At 41.3% G+C, this 20,579-nt stretch overlaps 2 protein-coding genes across 4 annotated transcripts in view; one reads left to right on the top strand and one right to left on the bottom strand.

The window, feature by feature from the left end:
* Window positions 1–20,579, top strand: part of LOC134802393 (uncharacterized) — a 329,661-nt gene that overhangs the window by 95,283 nt on the left and 213,799 nt on the right. The window lies entirely within an intron of this gene.
* Window positions 6,094–20,579, bottom strand: part of LOC134802326 (gelsolin-like) — a 58,066-nt gene continuing 43,580 nt past the window's right edge. For all 3 annotated transcript variants that reach the window (XM_063774928.1, XM_063774929.1, XM_063774930.1), the window contains 12 exons: window positions 19,015–19,126; window positions 18,202–18,322; window positions 17,169–17,325; window positions 16,080–16,145; window positions 15,371–15,443; window positions 14,368–14,462; window positions 12,770–12,895; window positions 11,404–11,524; window positions 10,454–10,599; window positions 10,029–10,139; window positions 8,441–8,557; window positions 6,094–6,244 (listed from right to left, as the gene is read on the bottom strand). In XM_063774928.1, the coding sequence (XP_063630998.1) occupies window positions 6,194–6,244; window positions 8,441–8,557; window positions 10,029–10,139; window positions 10,454–10,599; window positions 11,404–11,524; window positions 12,770–12,895; window positions 14,368–14,462; window positions 15,371–15,443; window positions 16,080–16,145; window positions 17,169–17,325; window positions 18,202–18,322; window positions 19,015–19,126 (1,296 nt within the window). In that variant the 3' untranslated portion in view covers window positions 6,094–6,193. The remainder of the gene's footprint in view (window positions 6,245–8,440; window positions 8,558–10,028; window positions 10,140–10,453; window positions 10,600–11,403; window positions 11,525–12,769; window positions 12,896–14,367; window positions 14,463–15,370; window positions 15,444–16,079; window positions 16,146–17,168; window positions 17,326–18,201; window positions 18,323–19,014; window positions 19,127–20,579) is intronic.

The following is a 20,579-nucleotide window of genomic DNA, read 5'->3' as shown; positions in this document are numbered from 1 at the left end:
AAGGGTGAATCAGGAGACGTGAGCAGGACTAACACTGCGCATTTCGTTAATTAAAAGCAACTGTTTCGTATCAGTATTAGTGAGGTTAACGTTAATTTTCTAGTCGTGTTGAAAAAAAAAATTAATTTATTTACGACATGCATGGTCACCCCACAATTAGAATACTAAACTACCGATATTCTGTGTCAAGTTGAGTGTCATCACTGTCATCACGGTCTGGTTACTTTTGAAAACTCGTACTCAATCAAGTTTGACAGTTTATTTTCTTGGTAATCAAAATGCTGTCATTACGGTTAAAGAGGTTTTATGTTTATTAATTAGGTCTTGTAGGGTAACCATGATTGTAGAGAATTAAATTTGCCCTCACCAAAAAGTAAAAAAATAGGAAAAAGTGTGGTTGTTTCACCTAAATACGACGGTGATCGATCAATTATCAGTTACTGAGTGTGCAGGATTAGTCCTGCTCACGTCTCATGAATCACCCTGTATATGTCGCAGTCAAAAGTGTGAACTGGTCAAAAGAACTTTTAACCGTAGTAATTAAGTAACCTTATAGTAATTATAAGTAACATATTTTGTTGTAACATACTAAATTATATTATGGATTGCCCTTTCAAATTATGGAAGAGCCCGCTCTGCCACAAGTATATTTTATTGAATCTTCATTTAATTTGGTGATTCTATGACTTCGATGACCTACGTTCTAAGGTGCAGTCATTTTTGGAAATTTCCCACTCTTTTAGAAAAAATCGACAATATTATTCAAAATCTATTAATTTCAGTTATTAACATAAATTTGGACGACCGCTCATGGACCCAAGCTTCCCTGCCGATAAGGCATGGTGGCATGGGTATCAGAAAAGTGTCTAGCGTATCGCTCCCTGCATTTCTGTCCTCAACAAATAGTTCACAGGTACTAGTTTCTAAAATTCTAAAGTCCCCAATCGACCAATTAAACATACCTTTTAATTTAGAGGCTAGAAATGCATGGTGCGATTCTTGCCCAAACACTGACCTGCCCGATAATCCCAATTCGCAGCGTCGTTGGGACGAGCCGCTTTGTAGGCTGGTACGGCATAATCTGTAACAAACGGCAACCAGCCTACATGAGCGCGCTCGCCTGCTCGCCGCTTTCGAGTGGGAATCCGGGCAGTGGCTCCAAGCTCTGCCTTCCATTTCAACAGGAACACTCTTGGACAACTCCACCTTCCGCCTCTCCGTCGCTCTCCGCCTGGGAGTGAACTGTGTTGCCCCACATCGCTGTCGCTGCGGTGACCCAGTGGACCGGTTGGGCCACCATGGTCTATCCTGCGGCAGAAGCGCTGGGCGTGCCCCCCGCCATGCCAGCCTTAATGATGTCATCCGTCGGGCCTTAGCCAGTGCGGGAGCACCGGCCGTTTTAGAACCTACCGGCCTCGCCCGCGATGACGGTGAAAGGCCCGACGGTATGACCCTAGTGCCGTGGAAGATGGGACGGCCGCTGGTTTGGGACGCAACCTGTGCCGATACCCTAGCGTTGTCCCATCTGCACGGCACTGCAGTGAAGGCTGACTCGGCTGCCAATTCGGCCGAGCTTCTCAAGCGGCGCAAGTATGCAACCATAAATAGTGGTTGCATATTTGAGCCGTTTGGGGTTGAGACTATGGGGCCTTGAGGGGAAAGCGCCCACAGAGTTTTCAGCGAATGTAGCCGCAAGTTAATTGAGTTGACGCGTGACCAGAGGGCTGGGTCATATCTAGCGCAGCGGATCAGCATTGCCATACAGCGTGGCAATGCTGCCAGCCTTCTGGGCACGCTGCCAATAGACGGCGATTTGGGGCAAATTTTCTATTTATAGTTTATTTTTAAGCTTAGTTTTTAATTTTAGTTTGTATTTTCTATTTTAAGGCTTTTTACTGTTTAAAAAGAGTATTTGGTTGTATTTAAAATATTTTATTTAATTTAATTTGTATTTATATATTTTTGACTTTTATATTATTAAAACACAAAAAAAAAATCCAAAATATCATCCGTCCGTCTATCCGGCCATCCATCCATCCATCCATCCATCCATCCATCCATCCATCCATCCATCAATCCATCCATCCATCCATCCACCCATCCATCCATCCATCCATTAATCCATCAATTCATCAATCTATCCATCCATCCATCCATCCATCCATCCATCCATTCATCCATCCATCCATCCATCCATCCATCCATCCATCCATCCATCCATCCATCCATCCATCCATGCATCCATCAATTCATCAATCCACCCATCATCCATCAATCCATCCATCCATCCATCCATCCATCCATCCATCTATTCATCCATCCATCCATCCATCCATCCATTCATCCATCCATCCATCCATCAATCCATCCATCCATCCATATATATATATTTCGGGAATCTCGGAAACGGCTCTAACGATTTCGATGAAATTTGCTATATGGGGGTTTTCGGGGGCGATAAATCGATCTAGCTATAGTTCGTTTTTTTAGCATTAGAAAGAACTTGAAAGAAGGTAAGCGATCTTGACATGTCTTTTAATTGAAAAACGCTTTTTAAAAATCAGTAAACTATTACCAAAGACATATGTAACTCCGTATAAGATGAATAAAGTCTAAGGAAAAAACGTGTTTCGGAAATCAAGAAAAAGTCATCCTTGGATAGATGGCGCACACACCTTTGGCCTATGGTCGGCTAGATGGCGTTGACGACACCGTTTCATATTTAACAATTTTAACACATAGGTATCAGTGAATGAACATGGGTCAAAATGATATAAAAATACTAAAATCATTTATCCATATATATATGTCGCAGTCAAAAGTGTGAACTGGTCAAAAGAACTTTTAACCGACAAAAACAGGCAAAACTGCTTTTGACTGAGCATATTGGTCAAAAGTAGTTTTACCTGAAAATCATTGTGACTGTTACTATCAGTGAAAAGTATTCGCAGAGATAGGTAGGTTAGGGTTATTTTTTTTGCTACGCCCAAAAAACGAAACTGTTCCCAGAGATAGGTAGGTTAGGGTTATTTTTTTTTTGCTACGCCCTAAAAACGAAACTGCCGTCAGAAATAGGTATGATGTTTTAGCTAGCAAATTTTATAGTTTTATACGTTTTCATTTTGAGTTTTAGTCGTGTGTCGATAGATGGCAGTAAATTTACTATGACAGGACCCCTCTATACTATCTATTCTCTTTGCTATTACTTATGAAAGCAGAAGAATATTATAAATTATCGTATTAGATTCATAATTGTTACATATTTGCCGTAACTTAATTTTAAAATGTGTTTTTCAATTAAAAGACACGTCAACTATAGGTCTTATCGCGGAAAACGCGCATTTTTGAGTTTTTTTATGTTTCCCGAGCAAAGCTCCGTCTCCCAGATCACAAAACATTGTGAAAACTGAAAAATTGGTTTTTAATTAGCATATTTTGTAAAGGGTCGAATCGACCCGATGCTGCAGCGAACTTGTTAGAGTCAGACCAAACTGTTGGTAGCGATTTTGATAGCCCGGAGTGCCCAGACTGTGGCTATTTTATTAAACTTGTCGCCTTTTTCTACTGACAAAGCGGGTGTGCCAGGGTGTAAAAAGCTCTGGAAACTTAGCTAAATACTTCAATTTATGAGAGGTCTTTACAGGCCATTACGGGGTCAAAGGAGACTCTTCCAAATTAGGACACTGACAACACACCAGTGTTGTCAGTGTCCTATTTTGGCCGGAGTTCGACAACCATGTCGAACGCACTCACTGCGTTCGAGCGCCAAACTACTTCGGCAGAAATTTATCTTTTATTTATTTTATTTATTTAGAAATTTGTATCAGGCAACAAGGCCCATATTACAAATACCTTACAGACTAACATACCTACATATTATCTATTTTATAAACTTAAAACTAGTGCTTACTGAGTAGCTAAAACAAATGGGCTATGAAGGAACCGAATTATTATTATACAAGGCTTCATCATAAAACTTAGGTACCCCAAGCTCACAAACACACAGACTAACTTACTCAATATGCATATTGGTTTTTTAATTTTAAAAATAGTCTATTTTAATTTTGGCTGATTTGATTTAATGTATTTTGAATGTAATGTTATTTGATTTAATTTAATTTAGTTAGCTAATACTTAGTAACAATCTAATGTAATTTAATTTGATCTAATTTTTTTTTTGTGCTACATTAATTTGGATGCTTTTATATGAATTTTAATGTAATATTATTTAATTTTATTGAATTTGCATGTTTCCTGTATTATAGTAATATAGTGACAATGCTAATTTTAGAGGAGCGGGATTTCCTGACACAAGTATTTCATATGGTTACTAGGAAATTCCAACCTTGATTCTTATTTTGTAAATGATAAGAACGAAATAAATCATTTTCATTTTCATTTTCAAAACTAAACACTAGGGATGTACCGACTAGTCGCCTACTAGTCGGGAAAGCCGACTATCCGGCCACATTTGTAGTCGGCGATTAGTCGGCGACTAGTCGGCAAAAATGGCCGATTAGTCGGCACTTTATTAGTGAAAGAAAAACAGAAAAAAAAAATCAACAGTCAATATTTACCATATGTTTTATGTTTATTTTACTAAAATACCTATTCAGGGTGCATACGAAAACTTTTGTTCATATAATTGACCGTTTGATCGTTATCATATGTTGGTGGGCTGGTGTTTTCCTCTACAGGTCGATCTCAACTCATTCTCGTGTAATTTCATGTGCAAGTTTGATAGTTTTTTTTTTTATTATTATTCAGTTTTTGTTTTTTTTTTATTGGTGGAGCCATAAGGAACTATTAATGTTATTGCAAAATTTAGAGACATTCAGGGCACGTTGCTCGTAAAGACGCTGACCACAGGGGATAGGTTCTTAACTGGCGACTACGTACGGGAAATAGAGCCTTGGAAATACCTCCTACAAGCTGTATTGACGGTCTGCACAGGATCGCAAAATAAAAGAACTAAAGACAGAAATTGAACGAGGATTCTTGTGATAGGTCTTTGAACCTGTAGAGAACACATTTAGCCAAGCTAAATTATGATGAATAGCGCAACCAAAGGAGCAAACATCGTTTACATTTAGTCGACAAATGGCGTGGCTCCGTTGCATCAGCTGCTCTTGTGTAGGATTGGGCAGTTTGCCCCGGAACCTCCGAAACACGACACCTTTCGGCCAGGCGGCTTAGCACGGTCGCGTTTTTATCCCTTGTCACCATGCCTGTCACGTTCTAACAAGTAAGTAAGTGCGAAAGGGACGCGCATAGTGATAGTCGATAAAAATGGAACCGTGCTGAGCCCGCAGAAGTCGGCGCACTCGATGGTCGCGCACTACAAAAGAGTTGAAGTGCACGTAGTGGCGCGATCGAAGCTGGAACACCCTCAGCGTGTAGCCGGTCTTCTGATGTACATACTCCGCCACTTCAGCAGCCGTGGCGGTGTAATGCAGGCGCGATACGTACAGCGCCTTACTTGGTGTAGCAATCCGCAAGCCACAATTAGCCGGTTCGGCGGTACCACACTGAGTCTTACGAGGCGCCGTGCGCGCCTTCTTCCTTCTTGATGTCAGTGTGAAATCCTCCTCATCCAGAAATGAGTGCCTTTCATCCCTTGGTTAACAATCTACTATTTATTAACTAGGCAGAAGGTTGATCTTAAGGTCCTGCGTAAAAGAATCCGATGCGTCGAAGTGTACAGACGGTCAAACAAGTTTGTCAGTAGAAAAAGGCGCGAAATTCAAATTTTCAATGAGGGTTTCCGCGAGTTTTTCACTAGATGACAGCACCGTGGCGAGAGGTCTAGCTGTCATAATCCACCAATCATGTTTAACCATGTTTTTTTTTATTGGTGGATTTTGACAGCAGAGCTGTCAAAAAGATCTCTCGTCACGGTGCTGCCATCTAGTGAAAATCTCGCATCGCGGAAACTCATTGGGCGATAACGATAACTCTTCGCGTCTACATTTTTATAAGTTTGCTGCTCTTTTCTACTGACGGAAATAGCTTGACAGAGTATATCCACAAGGGTACCAGAAATTTATATAAATGAAGAGGACAGGAATGACACGAAGTAAAAACACATGTAGGTATTTATAGAAACATTTATTTCACGAGGTTATAAAAATGAGTTTACATCTCTTAATAGTTATATCACATTATTTGTGCTCTCTAATTAAAATATTTATTCTTATTCGACATCAATATCATTGTTGATTTCTTCCTCGGAACTCTTGTTTTTCTGAAAGAAAAAAAATCAATTATCATCTTAGGTATTTACTCTCTAGCTAGTGACCGTTCCTATGAGGCACGGGTATCGTCTTGGGTCTTCCCATTCGTTTTTCGTCAAGTTCTTAAATTAGTCCTATTCTGCTTTCGTCACTCATTCTACATTCGTCACAATCGTCGGTGGCTTTCAATGTAGAATGAGTGACGAAAGCAGAATAGGACTAATTTAAGAACTTGACGAAAAACGAATGGGACGACCCAATACGATACCGAGGCACGGGCCCGTTTCTCAAAAGCTTGTAACTTGTAATACTTTTTGACAGCTTTTGTTAGAAACGGATTTCCACTTGTATTACAAATTACAAGCTTTTGAGAAACGGGCCCCAGGTCATTCCGGGTTCGAATCATGTTACGAGAATTTAATTGTGTCATTATTACAGATTTTTGTTCCTGAGTTATGGATGTTTTCTATGTATGTAACTATTTCTATAATATTTATTTTTATGATATAGGAGGCAAACAAGCAGACGGATCGATGATGATGATGGTAAGTGATTACCGCCGCCCATGGACACCCAGAAGGGTTGTAAGTGCGTTGCTGGGATTTAAGATGGGAGTATGGTCTATGTTCTTTGTAGTGTATATCGTCGTCTAGTACCTACCCACAACACCTTGTAGGAATGTATATAGCTTAACGTGGGACTAGGTCGATTTGTGTAAGTTTGTCCAATATTATGACTTTGAAAGTAAACTTATCTTATTCATGAAAAATCTTAATCGTGTTAAAGGACCCCGCAGCAAACATAGGGAAAAAGTGGTTTCAGTCAAATCTCACCAAATTTTAGTATGATGTAGATTAAAGCCTCCTGTTTATTTTTTTACAAGGGTGCAACGCTCTCAGAAGTATACTTTCAGAAATAATTCGGTTTTTATTGTTCTATTTCTGTGATCTTCTTCTTCCTCCTTCCCTTATCCCACCTACGTGGGGTCGGGTCTCCTTGTCATTTTGCGCCAGAGTAGTCGATTCTGGGTTGTCTCTTCTGTTATGTTCAGGTTCTTTAGGTCGGCTCTCATATTGGACCACCATGTGGATTTTGGTCTTCCTCTTCCTCTCGGTTGTTCCGGAAGGTTCAGTGCTAAATTGACGACATGTTCTTTTCCTCTTCTTTGTATGTGGCCGTACCATCTCAGTCGGGTTGCCAGGAGTTTTTCTCTAATTGGGGCTACTTTGAAACTCCCGCGAACGTATTCGTTCCTTATCCGGTCTAGTCTCGTGACACCACCTGCCCAGCGAAGCATCTTCATCTCATTGACATGCAGGAGTTGCTCATGAGATTTATTTACAGCCCAGCATTCTGACCCATACAAAAAGGCTGGTGTCACTGCAGTTTTGTACACTTTTCATTTTGTTTTTATAGGCATATGGCTGTCACATAGGACCCCGGACAGGCTTCGCCACTTAAGTCACGCTGCCTGAGATCTATGACAGACGTCTGCATGTATATCTGCGTCAGATGTTATAACTGATCCCAGGTATTTAAACCTTTTTACATTCGGTACAGGTAGATCGCCGATGTATACATTTTTGGTCAGTTTGGGCATCAGAAGCAAAGCAGTGCATATTATCGGTTTTGCTCCTGCTAACACGAAGACCATTTTGTTCCAATACCCTAACCCAGGACGTAAGCTCTCTTTGCATATCTTCTGCTGATTTAGTGACGAGTACTATATCCTCTGCATAAAGCATGCACCATGGTAGTAGCATTTGAAATTCTTTTGTTAAATAGTTCATGACGAAATTAAACAATAGAGGGCTTAGGGCGGAGCCCTGGTGAACACCAACTTTGACTTCAAAAGGGTCGCTATTGCCAGCTGGGGTTTTAACTTGAGTTGTGCAGTTATGGTACATGTTCTATTTCTGTGATGTCTTTCCTAAAATCAATACCTTGCGACACCCACTGACAGATGCTGATGTTATGATTTACGAAAACTAATAGGTATGCTGTATATATTTTGTATGAAACAACTAAATTGATTATTTCTGAAAGTATACTTCTGAGAGAGTAGTGCCCATACAAAAAAAAATATCGAGAGCCATGAATCTACAATTCTACATCAATACGAAAATTTCGTGAGATTTGACTGAAACCACTTTTTTCCTGTTTGCTGCTGCTTTATTCCAACTTTTGTTCCAAGGCAGAGTCCTTACCAGCCACATCTGAGGGTCCCATTCTCCGAAGGCAGCCTTGAACAGCTCGGGCTCGTGATCCTGTTTGATGACCACCGCCACCGATGTTCCGGCGTGACGCACCTTCCTCAGGTAAGCCTGGAAAATACAACATTGTAGTAGAACGCAGAGAAGATAGGGAGACTTAGAGCATTTAGTAACTGGGGACGTCATGGCTGTCATTTTCTGTACAAAACAGTCTGCCGATTTTTGCGGAGAGGGGACGTCAAATGTATTGCTATTTAATTTTCTACATGATTTGTACGTAACGTACAAATAGCCATGTCAGTCCATACATAAGTTTGCACAATTGTGCAAGGTTTTCGGCAGAGGGGTAAGCTCTTAAAGGCGACTCCAGTTATTAAATGCTCTAAGTAGGGAGATGTAGAGAGGTAAGGGGAAAACTTGTGATTTCATAAAAAGCCGTGTTTACGTCATCATAATGCCATACTTATGAAAATACCACCTCCCAAAGTCGATGCAGAGTTAGCTTAGACGGACTCTAAGTGAATATGTACACCGGATGATTGGGTAGTAATTTGACCGGCTACCGGGGCCGGGTTTAGTAAAAATGTGTATTTGATGAAAGTTTCCAAAAAGTTTGAAAAGTTTTCAAAAGAAAGAAAGCAGTTCCCATTTTTATTTTCTATTAATTATTATAATATAATTATATTATAATTATTATTTCGTTTAGTAAACGATAATTTCGTTTCCCTATCAATAACGAGTAATATTGTACACATCAATTCTTGAGGAGCTTGGCATTAAAGAGCGGTTGCTTTCTAATATGGTCAAAACTCGGATCCTCAACTTCTTTGGACACGTGCTCGGCGAGACGGAACATCCATACAACATCTAGTTGTGCAAGGAAGAGTGGGAGATCACAGGGCTAGAGGAAGATCGCCAATGAGATGGACCGACCAAATCAAAGCCAGTGTGTCGGCCACAGTAAGCGAATGCTCACGGAAAGCAGCTCTACGGGAGGAATGGCGACGTGTTGTTAAGCGAGTCGCTCATAAGTTCACATAATCGCCACGACCACTGTCAAGAGTGTAACGAAGAAGAAGAAGAATATTGTACGCAACCACAGAATAAATAATAGTACTAGGTACAGAAGATTCACTCTCTAACAAAACGCGTCTGTTACGATTAGGACAGATATGACCGCTAGGTGGCGCAAGCGCCACGAGCCGCCTATGGCTAACCACCAAAATTGGTGTGAGACGGATGTACTTGTCTACTTGTTGCTACGCGACGTAATCGCGGAGTGAGCCACGCTTGACGCAACGCGTCATAATTTGGTGTATGTTTAGTCTGTGATAGGGTTGCCAACCGTACTATATTATATAGTATTGTACTATATTTTGGCTCCCTGTACTATATACTTTTGGAAAAATATAATAGTACGCTAAAATACTATATTTCCGATTAAACGTATATTACACTCATGTTTAGTATTTTATCTAAAAGTACTATATTTTTTTGAAATGTACTATATTTTTGATGCCTTATTCTGGAAAATACTATATTCCACCAAAAAAAAGTTGGCAACCCTAGTCTGTGATGATACCTCAGCCATGTGGTTGCCAGCTTTCTTCATGGCGTCGCTCGCCTCCCTGCCGATCCAGACGTACAGCTCGTCGCCGGAGTCTAGCACGTACACGTCGTCTTGGTGTAGAGCCTGCGAATACAATTTTGATACATCAATATCTACTAGGTAAGCTCATAAAATTATATCAGATTCTCGTTTACCTACCGTATACTTTAACCGCCAACGAATCAAAACCGTTCAAGACAATTCTCATGAGTCAAAATAGTTAAACTGGATTGGCGTTTGATCGACTCATGTGGCTTAATTTATTAAAGTACTGACATCTTCGGGATCCGTACCTTTTGCATAATGTTTAAGATTTCCTCGAAACTGATGGCATTGTTGCCAGACGTGATGCTGTGATGCATCGCTGGATAAAACACCCCTACCTTCAGGATTCTTACCTTCTGTTCAATGTTGAAGATCTCCTCGAACCTAACAGCGCTGTTGCCAGAGAGATCGGCATCAAACAGTCGCGGCTCGGCGCCGAGGCGTTTGGGCACTCGCTCGCGCCACGCCTCAGTGCTGGATACTTGCGAGGCATCACCGGCTGAAAGGGGAGATTGATCGTGTGAATTATGAGCTAAACAAGACAGGTCGTATTTGAATACAGAGGTTTCCAGTTTTTACTGCCAAAAGGAGATAAAGGAGTAACCAACCAACCAAAAGATATTCCGGAATCGAAACACGATCGGATAAAATCCTTGTCAATGACTGATGATAATAATGAACTTGAGATCAACGAATAAAATGGATTCAATGAATTGTGAGTTGTCATCTACTCGTATCTAGATACTACTATCTACTATAGTCATATCATAGTATAACTGGTAGACTATGGTTGATGGTAGATATGCTTGTTTTATATGACTATGGTATGGTGGACATTGGTATGGATTTAGGTTTTGTTCTGAGGTTTAAAGGTATGCATGAAGTACTTTATATGGTGGCTGCGTTTGTGCTAAAATATGAGCCAAAGACTACTAGAATACGAATCAATAGGGGGTATTATTGCATTGTTCTGCCGTCAGAGTGCAGCACTAAGCTAGCTAGTAAACCATAGAGTAACTTATACATACTGTGCCTTAAACTGTTTTTTGACAAGTTTTCACTGACAATCAAATATTGACATTGATGCATTAAGAAGAGCCTACCGGGAAACGCGATAATCGAAATTTAGTTATCTGCCTCTTTATCGCTCGAATATGCAAGAGTGATAGAGAGGTTAGATAACGAAATTTCGATTTTCTTGTTTCGCGGTAGACCCCCAGATTATGAAGGATAGTGGCGCCCCCTACGCAGAGTTTTGCGTAATATTTCAATTAGCGTGTAGTGTTCAGTGATGTCCACTTACTCAGATAGGACCAGAAGTCGTCGGGCTCATTGCCTTGAGTGATGACTTCGAACTCCTTATCGGCTCCGAGGATTCTTTCCACAAATTGTGCGGCCTCTTGTTGTTCCACGTCGCTGGAGGTCTGGAGAGTTTTGATTTATTAGGTTTTAAATTCAAAATAGACATTAAAAAAAATAGACATAATTATCAGTACACTTAATTTGTGTTTTGTACAATAAAGAGTTTATACATACATACATACATACTTTATAAAACAAAGTCCCCCGCCGCGGCTGTCCGTTTGTTCGCGATAAACTCAAAAACTACTGAACGGATTTTCATGCGGTTTTCACCTATCAATAAAGTGATTATTGAGGAAGGTTTAGCAATATCATTTGTTAAGGTTTTGTGTAACCCGTGCGAAGTCGGGGCGGGTCGCTAGTAAATACATAAATAGATATTATAGATAAGTTAGGTACTATACGTAGTGTCACCTATGTGACGTCTCTTGGGCTGCCTGTCCATAGATTACGGTGACCGCTTTCAATTAGGCGAGCCTTATACTTATTTGCCACCAACATGGTATGATTTTTTTTAGAAATACTGCTATACCCTTTAGTGGTCGAGCCTTTATTTGAACATTCAAATCGAATAAAAAAAACCTGTGATTCTTAAATTTTGCGTTGTAAGGGGCCACTCGACAAAATATGTTAAGTATTCTCAGGGACGGGAAATTTGTTGTTTGGATGGACTACATGTTAACTATGTCAATGAAGTTAACAAAGGGTTGTTTTTATATATTCAAGGTTCATTTCAAGGAAGGAATAATAATGTAAATTACGCATCAGTGACAATGTATGATCAATACAAATAAAGAATATGAATATGAATATGATCACTTTAGGTGCGCTGGCCACTGGTTGAGAAGGTTTAAGTATCTTTTTAATGTTTCTGTACAGTCGCCATCAGATATATCGGAGCGGCCAAGGCGCTCACAAATATCTGAACACGCCTTTATTGTCGAGGCATTAAGTGGTATCCAGACGGGACTGATCAAATCGGTCGATTCGAACAGAAATGAAATTGGCGTCAATCTCCAATTTTAGATTTATGGTGATATTAGAGCCCTCTAAATTGAATAAAATGCCCCAGAACGAAAATACTGGCCTCACAAATTGGTATTCTTGCGTCCGCACCTCATTTTATCGGTAATATCGGTCATTATCGGCGGTTGAATTCGGCGAGCCAAATTGGTATTTGCGACCGCACCTCCTGATTCGATCGGGCAATTGAATCAGATTGGCGAAAAATTGACTAATCTGGATACGCCTTTAGAGTGCGTGTTCAGATATTAGATGGATAGGTTCTGCAAAGGATAAGTTCTCACCTGTCCATGCCACACGTAGATCTTGTTAGGCGTCTCCAGGAGGAACACATCCTCGGGTTGCAGACTGGTGGTGACTTCTGGCACCTGTTCTGCCCTCATGTCTTCAGCTGCCTTGGTTCCGTGGATCTATCATCAAATACATATTAATTGAGAACAGATACATCTGGTAAGTTAAAACCAATGTAAAAAGCATCATCATCTTCCTCGCGTTGTCCCGGCATTTTGCCACGGGCGCCACGGCTCATGGGATCCGCTTGGGTACTAATCCCAAGAATTGGCGTAGGCACTAGTTTTTACGAAAGCGACTGCCATCTGACCTTCCAACCCGGTGGGTAAACAAGATCTTATCGGGATTAGTCCGGTTTCCTCACGATGTTTTCCTTCACCGAAAAGCGACTGATAAATGTCAGATGACATTTCGTAGGTACATAAGTTCCGAAAACCTCATTGGTACGAGCCGGGGTTAGAACCCGCGGCCTCCAGATTGAAAGTCACACGCTCTTACCGCTAGGCCACCATCAGCAATCTAAAAAGCATCGTGTACAGAAAACTGGTATGTAGAACGTTGCAGTTAAATCAGTTAATGTCTATCTGGGAACCTAGCCAAGATGCCAATCGCTGATAGAAAACGCCAATCGAAACTTAAATGATGTATAGCAATAGTCACGCGACTTTTCGCAGTATCTGTCATCTCGATACATTTTCTATTCATTTATCGATATACGATTGACAGCTTGGTTAAAAATGCATTTTTCTCATATCGACGTCTCATATGACGACCGTTCTGGCCTAGTGGATAGTGACCCTGCCTGCGAAGCCGATGGTCCTGGGTTCGAATCCCAGTAAGGGCATTTATTTGTGTGATGAAGACTAATATTTGTTCCTGAGTCATGGGTGTTTTCTATGTATATAAGTATGTATTTATCTATATAAGTATGTATATCGTCGCCTAGCACCCATAGTACAAGCTTTGCTTAGTTTGGGGCTAGGTTGATCTGTGTCAGATGTCCCCTAATATTTATTTATTTATTTATCTGTCTTAATCTTCTTCTTCTTCCTTGCATTGTCCCGGCATTTTTGCCACGGCTCATGGGAGCCTGGGGTCCGCTTGACAACTAATCCCAAGAATTGACGTAGGCACTAGTTTTTACGAAAGCGACTGCCATCTGACCTTCCAACCCAGAGGGTAAACTAGGCCTTATTGGGATTAGTCCGGTTTCCTCACGATGTTTTCCTTCACCGAAAAGCAACTGGTAGATAAATATCAAATGATATTTCGTACATAAGTTCCGAAAAACTCATTCGTACGAGCCGAGGTTTGAACCTGCGACCTCCGGGATTGAAAGTCGCACGCTCTTACCGCTAGGCCACCAGCGCTTGCTTGTCAAAAAAACTTCGCCTCACCATTGGAGAACTAAATATACTCAACTAAACGATTACCAGCAGATTAGCTGTATGGTAAATATGCCTTAGGCTGGTATTCTACCTGTCCAATTTCTTTGTCCAATATGTATTTTGTCTCATATTTAGCTCAATGAGAGAGTGAGACACAATGACATTGGACCAAGATAGACAGATGGAATACCACCCTAACTTACCCTGAACAGCCTGACGCCGTCGGTGTCGTAGTTGTCCTTCTGGTTGGAGTTCCTGAACCCGGACGCTTTCCCACCCAGAAGGGTTACCAGGCGACCTGATGGAATACCACGTTATATTTAAACCATAAGAGCCACCCCACACTTTTGAGCGTCGGCGTCCAGTCAGCGCTATGGAAAATGGCGTTGGCGCGCAGGGGGCCGATTTTTGAAATTCGACCGCTCGTTTTCGTGCATTTTGTTCAATAATATCTCCGCTACTAGGCATTTAAATTCTACTAATAGAATTGAAAACGAGTGGTCAATACCACTCGATTCCAAATTTCTATCGCTCGTATTTCAACAATTAGCATTTCGCCGTTTTGCACCGATTTTCGAGTGACGAAATCGAGCGATCGAATTTCAAAAATCGCCCCCCAGGCCGCGTAGCCAAAATGTCAATCGCTTACGCTCCGTAGCGATCGAAACGCAACTGTCACTGTCGCATTAATATGGAAGAGTGATAAAGAGACACAAAGCCTTTCGTTGTCGAAGCGATAGCGATTGTAACCTTGGCTAGGCCGGAGTTGCGCCAACGTCGCGTCGAGCAGCACCATAGAGTTGACTAGACGCCAACGCTCGGGAGACGCTAGTGTGGGGTGGCTCTAATAGTTACCTAACCCTTTTTTAATTATTTATCTTTAACAAAAGAGACCTAATATAACAAAACATTATGCCATCATTTTAGAAAAATATAAATTAATGGTATACCTACAATACTTACAAACAACACACACTTGACTCACACTCACTCCATTGGCTCAGCGACCCAAAATGAGACTTGGCCTCCGACACAAGACAGCGCCACTTTTCTCGGTCCTGTGCGACCTCTCGCCAAGTATTGTCTCGAAGTTACAAACAAACAAACAAGAAACAAGAAAACTAAAAATTTAAAAACTGAAGCTCAAATGCCAAAACTTGTCGTGGACGACCAGAGATACAGTTCTTGAGCTGATATTAAACATACCCTTGAAGATCTTGAGGAAGTGCTGAGGCTCCTCACCCTGAGGTACCCTCACCAGCGTAGCTTTGCCAGAGAGCTGCAACAAAAAGCCAAATAAGTAAATATTAACAATTGATGTGGCATCATACGGCCACCCCCCAGTAGCTCCTTTGAGCGTCGTCGTCTAGTCAGCGCTATGGAAAATGGCGTCGCTGCGCAGTTGCGTCGAGCAATTGGGTCATCATCATCATCATCATCTCAGCCATAAGACGTCCACTGCTGAACATAGGCCTCCCCCTTGGACCTCCATACGTGCCGGTTGGAAGCGACCCGCATCCAGCGTCTTCCGGCGACCTTAACAAGATCGTCTGCAAGCTCGTGAGCAATTGGGTATTTGACTGTATTTAAAATAAATTATTTTACACCATGCAAGAAATAAAGCACCCAAATGAATATAGAAACGTATACCTACAGCAGTTATTTTTAGACACAATTTCTATTTTAAAACCCGTAAACTATAAAGAGTAGGTAATTTGATCGTGACGTCATATGCTAGTGTTTCATATAAATTCCATAGTAGCAAATCGTTTTGACAGTTTGAAAAAAGAAACTGATTTGACTATTAGGTAGTCAAATACCCTAGCTATAGAATTCACTAGGCGCTGACGCTCGGAAGACGCTAGTCTGGGGTTGCCCATAAAGTCAGACCAAGTTAAAAGACTAAAAGACTTACCGCGTTGTCAAGGCCAACAGACTGAATCGCCGCTGCGGTCTTCTCGTCTAAGGTAGAATCTTTGCCCTGTGAACATAGGTTATAATATTATAGCGTGTTAACGACATTAATACAATGTATCCCTTTAATAAGTAGCAATGAACATATATATATACACACACACACACATATATATCGTCGGCCTAATTCGCAAACCTCGTAACTCAATCTGATCAAATTTTACAGGAGACACAAAAAACTTAATTACCAAAAATTTTGCATGAAGACTTGCTTAGTTTTTTTTTTTACATACCTAATGTTAAGTTAAATTTAGCCCTCAGATTGTTAGAACCAATTTTTGTTTAAATCACCTGAACCTGGAAAATTTGGAGTTACGAGTTTTTCTTGAAAATTAATGGCATACTTTTTCTATTTTGCATTTTAAACGTAAACGGTTTATTTTTGGTATTTAAGAGTTTTGCCGTTAGATGCGTCCAGAAAAGTACTATCTAAAAGTGTCAAAACATGATTTAAAAAAAAAAATGGAGTTACGAGGTATGCGAATTGGGCCGACGATATATTGTTTAGGATTTAGTCTATTAGCTCGATCACGTTTGTTCACAATGTCGCTACCGATGTATCGGCTGCGATACGTTGTATTGTATCATTGTATCCTTATTCGATCTCACTCTGTTGGACTGATAAATTGCAAAGACACAAGAAAGAAAAAAAAAACAACGGGTTGCTTTCCGGGAGTGCCGGCAGAAGTGAAAACTCAATTAATGTCTGCAGCACTATGTATAATTGAGGTTAACGCCATCTAGTGTTATTTCGTCGCATTACTTGAAACCCCTAAGCACATCACAGTTAGTACTCGAGTACCAGTTAGAGGGAAACTCACTAGATGGCATTTAAATCAATAAAGAAAAACTCATTGTAACAGTTTTTCGATCAGGTCACGTGTCCGTCTTACGTCTTACTTTTCCCCATCACAAAAAGTGCACAGCGCCGCTAAAGAAGTTTTCACTTCAAAAAAAGAAGAAAGAAAAAAAGGAAAAGAAGTAGAAAGGCCAGCAGAAAGAGCACTTTGCAAATATCATTGCAACTTACCAGCCAGAAGTAAACAATATGGCCGCGGCCGGCTTCGCCCTGGTACTGGTACTGGATGACGTAAGAGTCGCCTTGGTACAGCTCGCCGAAACGTTTGCCGGGTTCAGTGCCGGGCGAGGCAGAGTCGTAGGCCTTCGCAAGCTCTAGGCCTTCGATTCTGGAGAAGATAATTACTATTGTAATATATGTTATATACGAAAAAATAACTCGAGGCTCGATTTGAACTGGCGTCCGTAGCATTCGCGGTTGTTGCCACAACTTCAAGGCCTTCTATCCGAACTAAATTAATTTTGTATCAAACAAAATGTCTGCGAACGATGCTATTAACCTTAGAAACAAATTAATTAAAAGTAATTTAGTATGGCAGTACCGTCTTTACCATAAAGGATGACTCACGTTAGACCGGGCCGTGTCCGGGCCGGAGCTTCCGGCGCTTCGTTTTCTATGGAAAGCATCACGTGATCGCCTGTCATTGTCACAGAAAAGTAAGCGCCGCAAGCTCCGGGTCGGACACGGCCCGGTCTAACATGAATCATCCTTAAGGGCACACGGGGCCCGTGCCCAGAGGCCCCATCCTCGGGGGGGCCCGAAGGACAGACAGTAACAGTATATTTGCTAACTCATAATAAATAGAAGATCATAGTAGAAATATGTTAGTTTAATTCGCTTTCTTTGGAACAAAAGGACCCAAAATTCTTATGTGCCCAAGGGCCCCAGCATAGTTTAAGACGGCCCTGAGTATAGGATAGCGCATCGTTACTGGTGAATTTCCAATATGACTTGGAACTCTGGAAGCCGTTTAAGAATTGTAAGACTTTTACGGTAGATGTCGCTAGAACCTCCTTAAGGCTCATATGGTGGAAATATTCACTGTATTGGGTAAGGTCTTGGTAGCTCAGATGGCAGGCACTGGGCTAACGATCCCAGTGGTCGTGGGTTCAAGTTCCTCCCAAGACAGTGATTTTTTCCACTTTAATTTGTTTCTATTCGCGCGAACTATTTTGGTATAGGTAGCTATGATGATGATACCAACCTGTAGACTACGTATTCGCCATCGCCCTGGTCCGGCATAAATCCGCGGGCGGAGCCAGTCTTGCCAACCACTCGAGCGCGCTTCGCGGATGTCGCTTCGTCTCCATTGAAGTATTCTTCATCTGTACAGATCAGTTCATTGTATTAGTAAAGAAATTTCTTAGAGTCCGTCTAACTCCCTGAGGTCATTTGCATTAAGGACGAGTAAGTATAAGGAAATTACAATTTCCCGCGATGCATAATCAATATCAATGCACGCAGGAATGATGAATGAAGAAGAACGAATGAAGGCACGAAATGGAATATCAATTGCAATCTGATCTTAAAAACCTTTTCGACGCCGTGTCAAACACAAAAACTGTCACTGGGACGCCACGTCACCGAAGTGTCAAAACTGAAATTGAACTTTATGCATATGCACGTAGGTCTATGTTGCTCTGTGATCTGTGACCGATTAATCGGTTTTTGGCGTTGAATCTGCGGTGCGGATATATCGGTCATTGGCGTCCAAAAGGTTAATAGGATATTTGACTACTAGTCAAATCAGTTTCTTTTTTCGAACTGTCAAAACGCTTTTGCTACTATGGAATTTATATGAAACACTAGCATGTGACGTCACAATCAAATTACCTACTCTTTCTAGTTTTACAAGGGTTTAAAATAGAAATTGTGTCTAAAAATAAATGCTGTCTACATTTCTCTATTAATCTTCGTGCTTTATTTCATGCATGGTCTAAAATAATTTATTTTCAATACAGTCAAATACCCGATTGTGACATGTTCCCTCGTTCCAAATTTTAAAATTGTAACTCACCACTGAGCGATCTGACCAAGCGGTTGTGCGCCATGCCGACGTCCCTCCAAGTGGCGAAGTATTGCTTGAAAGCTGCCGGCTCTGTGCCCTGAGGGATCCTGGACACTTGCACCTGGTAACATAAAAGTATGTTTAGTTTTTGTGAGAGACAATCTAAGAAACCCATATGGATCAAGTTAAGAAGAAACTGAATATAACACTTTAAACTCTCGTTTTGTACACATATTTAATTACACAAACGGGTCTACCGCGATATAATTTCATTGTTTTTACCTTTAATTCCGACGTTTCAGCTGAGTTGCACCAGCTGTGGTCACGGAAAGACTGACGTCCCAACAAAACCCACACCATGTCATTGTTAAAATATATAATCTCCCTAAACCATCCATATTAGTACATGTTAGCTACTTAAACTCACTCCTATTTGTCTATGCTCAGAACCTATATATAAGTCTATGGTCTTTGACATCTTTCCTTCCTTTTCCTTCCCGTCATGGCCTCCGTCAAGATATCTATGTATCGCTCTGTCCAAGTAACCTGATTAAAATGTAGTTAGTGTTTCGTAATTTAATTAATTGTGTTCGTCTGTGCCGTACAATGTAAAATCTTTCTTCGACTCTTTTTAATAAAAGAAATGGAAGAAGCTCCGAGGTTTCATTTGTGGTGAGCGGTCCACGCGCCTTTCCTGCAACTTCCACAAATGTCCTACGTAAGTTGCTAGATCTGCCGGCCCATCCAGGGTCTCCAGGTCTCTCAGGTTCCGGACCCAGCATAAATCGTCGAGAACAAGAAGACGACGATTCGCCACGGCGCATGGTAACATAACCTCACCTAACCTATAGTCAACATGGCGGCGGCTACCACAAGCGAGAATGAGCGATTGCCTCACGCTACGTTCTCGTTCGAGAAACTGGACGGAGTGAATAATTATTTGAATTGGAAATTTTGCATGCGGCACGCATTGATCATGGAAGGTTTGTGGCCTGCGGTAGAAGGCACCGAGGCAGACACAACAAAGGATCAGCGCGCCCTGGCACGCATTTGTCTTTCGGTAAGACCACACTGTATACAGCACTTGAGGGCAGCAGATACAGCTAAGAAAGCATGGTCTAACCTACAACAGATATTCGAAGACAAAGGCCTCTACAGAAGGGTCGTGCTGCTGAGGCAGTTACACCGAGCAAGCTACACGGATTATGGCTCAATGCAACTATATATTGAGGCCGTGACCACGTTCGTCCAAAAGTTAGATGACATCGGTCGCAAGATAGAAGATGCTGAAGTTGCCGAGCTACTTCTCTCCGGGCTGCCACAGGAGTATGACGTTCTGGTATCCAGTCTAGAAGCTGCAAACTTGTCAAGCACCTTAACAAGCGAGATGGTTCGAGCCCGGCTACTACAGGAGGAGTTTAGACGCACCACTAATGACAGCGACAAGGCGAATGCAGCATTATTCAGTAAAACTGGTACAAAGAAAATAATCTGCAGCTACTGTAAGAAGCCAAATCACCATAAGTCAAAGTGTTTCAAGCTAAAGAGAGACAAGAAAAACGGTGATAGTGTTC

The sequence above is a fragment of the Cydia splendana genome, chromosome 24, assembly GCF_910591565.1.
Source record: "Cydia splendana chromosome 24, ilCydSple1.2, whole genome shotgun sequence".
NCBI classification, from domain to species: domain Eukaryota; kingdom Metazoa; phylum Arthropoda; class Insecta; order Lepidoptera; family Tortricidae; genus Cydia; species Cydia splendana.
The sequence above is the reverse complement of the archived record's forward strand: the minus strand, read 5'-3'. Positions and strand labels throughout refer to the sequence as shown.